General features: G+C 71.1%; 1 protein-coding gene across 1 annotated transcript in view; it reads left to right on the top strand.

Annotated features, from left to right (window-relative positions):
* The window catches only part of SPIRE2 (spire type actin nucleation factor 2), a 4,669-nt gene extending 2,585 nt beyond the window's left edge, over positions 1-2,084 (top strand). Inside the window, exons 8-13 of the mRNA XM_026084839.1 lie at positions 316-458; positions 697-831; positions 911-978; positions 1,344-1,371; positions 1,479-1,594; positions 1,889-2,084. Of these exons, the coding sequence (XP_025940624.1) occupies positions 316-458; positions 697-831; positions 911-978; positions 1,344-1,371; positions 1,479-1,594; positions 1,889-2,084 (686 nt within the window). The remainder of the gene's footprint in view (positions 1-315; positions 459-696; positions 832-910; positions 979-1,343; positions 1,372-1,478; positions 1,595-1,888) is intronic.
* The last annotated feature ends 1,068 nt before the right edge of the window (positions 2,085-3,152 follow it).

The following is a 3,152-nucleotide window of genomic DNA, read 5'->3' as shown; positions in this document are numbered from 1 at the left end:
TGGGACCTGGGACATGATGCCCCCAGCTGGGATGTGGGACATGATGCCATGAGGTGGGACCCGGGACTTGATGCCCCCAGCTGGGACGCGGTGCCCCGAGCCCCATGCCGAGCCATGCTGCTGCCGGCCCCGTCCTTTGCCGTGCACCCTCCCYGCCGGGGCCGTCCCCCAGCTGCGTGCCCTGCGCTCCCGGCCTCACCGCAGCCCCCCATCCCCGTGACGCCCCCTGTCCCCACGTCACCGCGGCTGCCCTGCTGCGCCGCCAGCAGGTCCACGCCGGAGGGTCACGCTCCGCGGCGTGTCCTTCCCCTGCAGGCTCGGTGCCAGCTAGCTACCACCCGGTGCCGTACGGCGCCGCGCCGCTGCCGTCGCCCCGCGGTGCCCTCGGCTGCCTGGAGGAGAGGCCGGAGGACGGCTTGGGCGCTGCTCCCGCCAGCGGCTCCAAGCACCTGTGGCTGGTGGGTGTCACGCGGCGGCAGGATGCGGCCACCGCGCAGGGCAGGTCCTGGGGATGCTCTGCCCCCGCGTGTCCCAGGGATGCTCCACACACACGTCCCGGGGATGCTCTGCCATGCATGTCCCGGGGACACCCTGCCTGTGCGTGCCCTGGGGACACGCGTGTCCAAGGAGCAGCGGGGCCGTAGCCGGCTCCGGGCCCTGCGGCAGGCCAGGCTCACGGCCCCTCTCCGCGCGCAGGAGTTCAGCCACCCCGTGGAGAGCCTGGCCCTCACCGTGGAGGAGATGATCAACGTGCGCCGGGTGCTGGTCAAGGCCGAGATGGAGAAGTTCCTGCAGAGCAAGGAGCTGTACAACAGCCTGAAAAAAGGGAAGGTGGGAGCGGGGCGAGGGGGGGCCGAGCTGCCGCGCTGCAGAGCCCTGCCCGCCTCTCACCCGGCCCCTCTGCCCGCAGGTCTGCTGCTGCTGCAGGGCCAAGTTCCCCCTGTTCTCCTGGCCGGCGGCCTGCCTCTTCTGCAAGCGGTGAGCACCCTGCTGCCCCGCGCCGCGCTGCACCATACCGCGCTGTGCCGCACCGTGCCATGCTGCACCGTGCTGCACCATGCCATGCCATGCCACACTGTGCTGTGCTGCACTGTGCTGCACCATGCTGCACTGTGCCATGCTGTGCTGCACCATGCCATGCTGTGCCATGCCATGCCATGCTGCACTGTGCTATGCTGCATTGCACCATGCTGTGCTGCACCGTGCCATGCTGTGCCACGCCGCGCTGCATCACACTGCGTTGCACGATGCCATGCTGCACCGCTCTGCACGGCAGGGCTGGGAGGGGGCCAGCGGGGCGCGCACGGGCGGCTCTGCTGACCGGCCTCTCTCTGTGCCCCCAGGTCCGTCTGCACCTCCTGCAGCCTCAAGGTAAGAGCCGGCTCGTGCCGGGGCGCGGGGGCTGCCGCGGACGGAGGCGCCCTCCCGGGCTGGGAGTGCTGCGCCCCGGCGCTGACGCCCGCCCGCCTCCCCGGCAGATGAAAATGCCTTCCAAGAAGCTGGCTCACATCCCCGTCTACGCGCTGGGCTTCGAGAGCCTCCCGGGCTCGCTGGGCGCCAAAGCCCTGCTGCCGCGGCGCAGGGACACCTTCCAGTGAGTGCCGGGCCCCGCCGCCCACCCTGGCCCCCCGGGGGCTGTGCCACACCGTGCTGCGCTGTGCCGTGTTGCACTGTGCTGCGCCGTGCTGTGCCATGCTGCACCGTGCTGCACCGTGCTGTGCTGCACCATGCCGTGCTGTGCCATGCTGCACCATGTTGCACCGTGCTGCACCATGCTGCACCGTGCCGTGTTGCACCATGCCATGCCGTGCTGCACCACGCTGCACCGTGCCGCACCGTGCCGTGCTGCATCGCGGGCCAGGGCTGACGGCACGGCCTTTGCCCGCAGCTCGCTGCCCGGCGCCGGCGGGCGCCGCGTGGAGGACGAGTTCCCACACATGTAYGCCCAGGGCGCCCTGCTCCGCGACGTCTGCAGCGACTGCACGGGCTTCGTGGCCGACGTCATCGCCTCCAGCCGCCGCAGCGTGGCCGCGCTCAACGCCGCGCTGCCCCGCGCCCGCCGCGGCGCCTCCTGGCACCCGTGAGGGCCCCGCCGGTGGCCCCCCTGCCTGTACATATATACATAGGACACACGGACCGCCTCTATATTTATATACCTTGCGGCCGCGGCCCCCCCGTACCCGCCGCCCCCCCCGGCGAATAAAGGGCTTTGGGCTGCGCCCGGGGGCTGCTGCTGTGCCGGGAGCGGGGCCATGGGAGCGGGGGGCGGCGGGATCCCCCTGCGGGTCGGGGTCGAGGTGGGGGGGTCCCCGCATGCTCCCCCCCAGCCATGCTGCCCCCACAGCCCCTGATGCTTCCTCAGGGCCCATGGGGTCCCCGCGCTGCCCCCCACCGGGACCCCACTCCGGTGTGGGATACACCCTTGCCATGCCCCTCCCCGGAGCAATACTCCCTCCCCGTGCTCCCCCTAGGGCGATACCCCCACACCATGGCCCCCTGTGGCAATAGCCCCTCGCCATGCTCCCCCTGGGGCAATACCCCCACACTGTGCCCCCCTGGGGTAATAGCCCCCAGGCCGTGCTCTCCCTGGGGCAATACCCCCTCACTGTGCTTCCCTTGGGGCAATATCCCCACGCTGTGCCCCCTGGGGCAATAGCCCCTCACCATGCTCCCCCTGGGGCAATACCCCATTGCTGTGCCCCCCCGGGGCAATACCCCCACGCTGTGCTCCCCCTGGGGTGATACCCCCTCGCTGTGCTTCCCTTGGGGCAATATCCCCACACTGTGCCCCCCTGGGGCAATACCCCCTTGCTGTGCCCCCTAGGGCAATAGCCCCTCGCCATGCTCCCCCTGGGGCAATACCCCCACACCATGCTCCCCCTGGGGCAATACCCCCTCGCTGTGCTCCCCCCGGGGCAATACCCCCAGGCCGTGCCTCCCTGGGGCAATACTCCCATGCCATGTCCCGCCCGGGGCAATACCCCCAGGCCGTGGCCTCTCCCAGCCATTCCCCCCCCCGCGGGCAATGCCCCCCTCCGGACGATCCTCCCCGGGGCCATGTTTCCCCCGGACGTTCCGTCCCTGCACCATGTTCCCCCCCCCCGAGATATATTTCGCGCTGAGGCGGCAGCGCGAGGCGCGAGGCTGGTCGC

Source organism: Apteryx rowi, unplaced genomic scaffold (genome assembly GCF_003343035.1).
Source record: "Apteryx rowi isolate R43461 unplaced genomic scaffold, aptRow1 scaffold_651, whole genome shotgun sequence".
NCBI lineage: Eukaryota > Metazoa > Chordata > Aves > Apterygiformes > Apterygidae > Apteryx > Apteryx rowi.
Note: the sequence above shows the minus strand (reverse complement) of the source record. Positions and strands in the feature narration are given on the sequence as shown.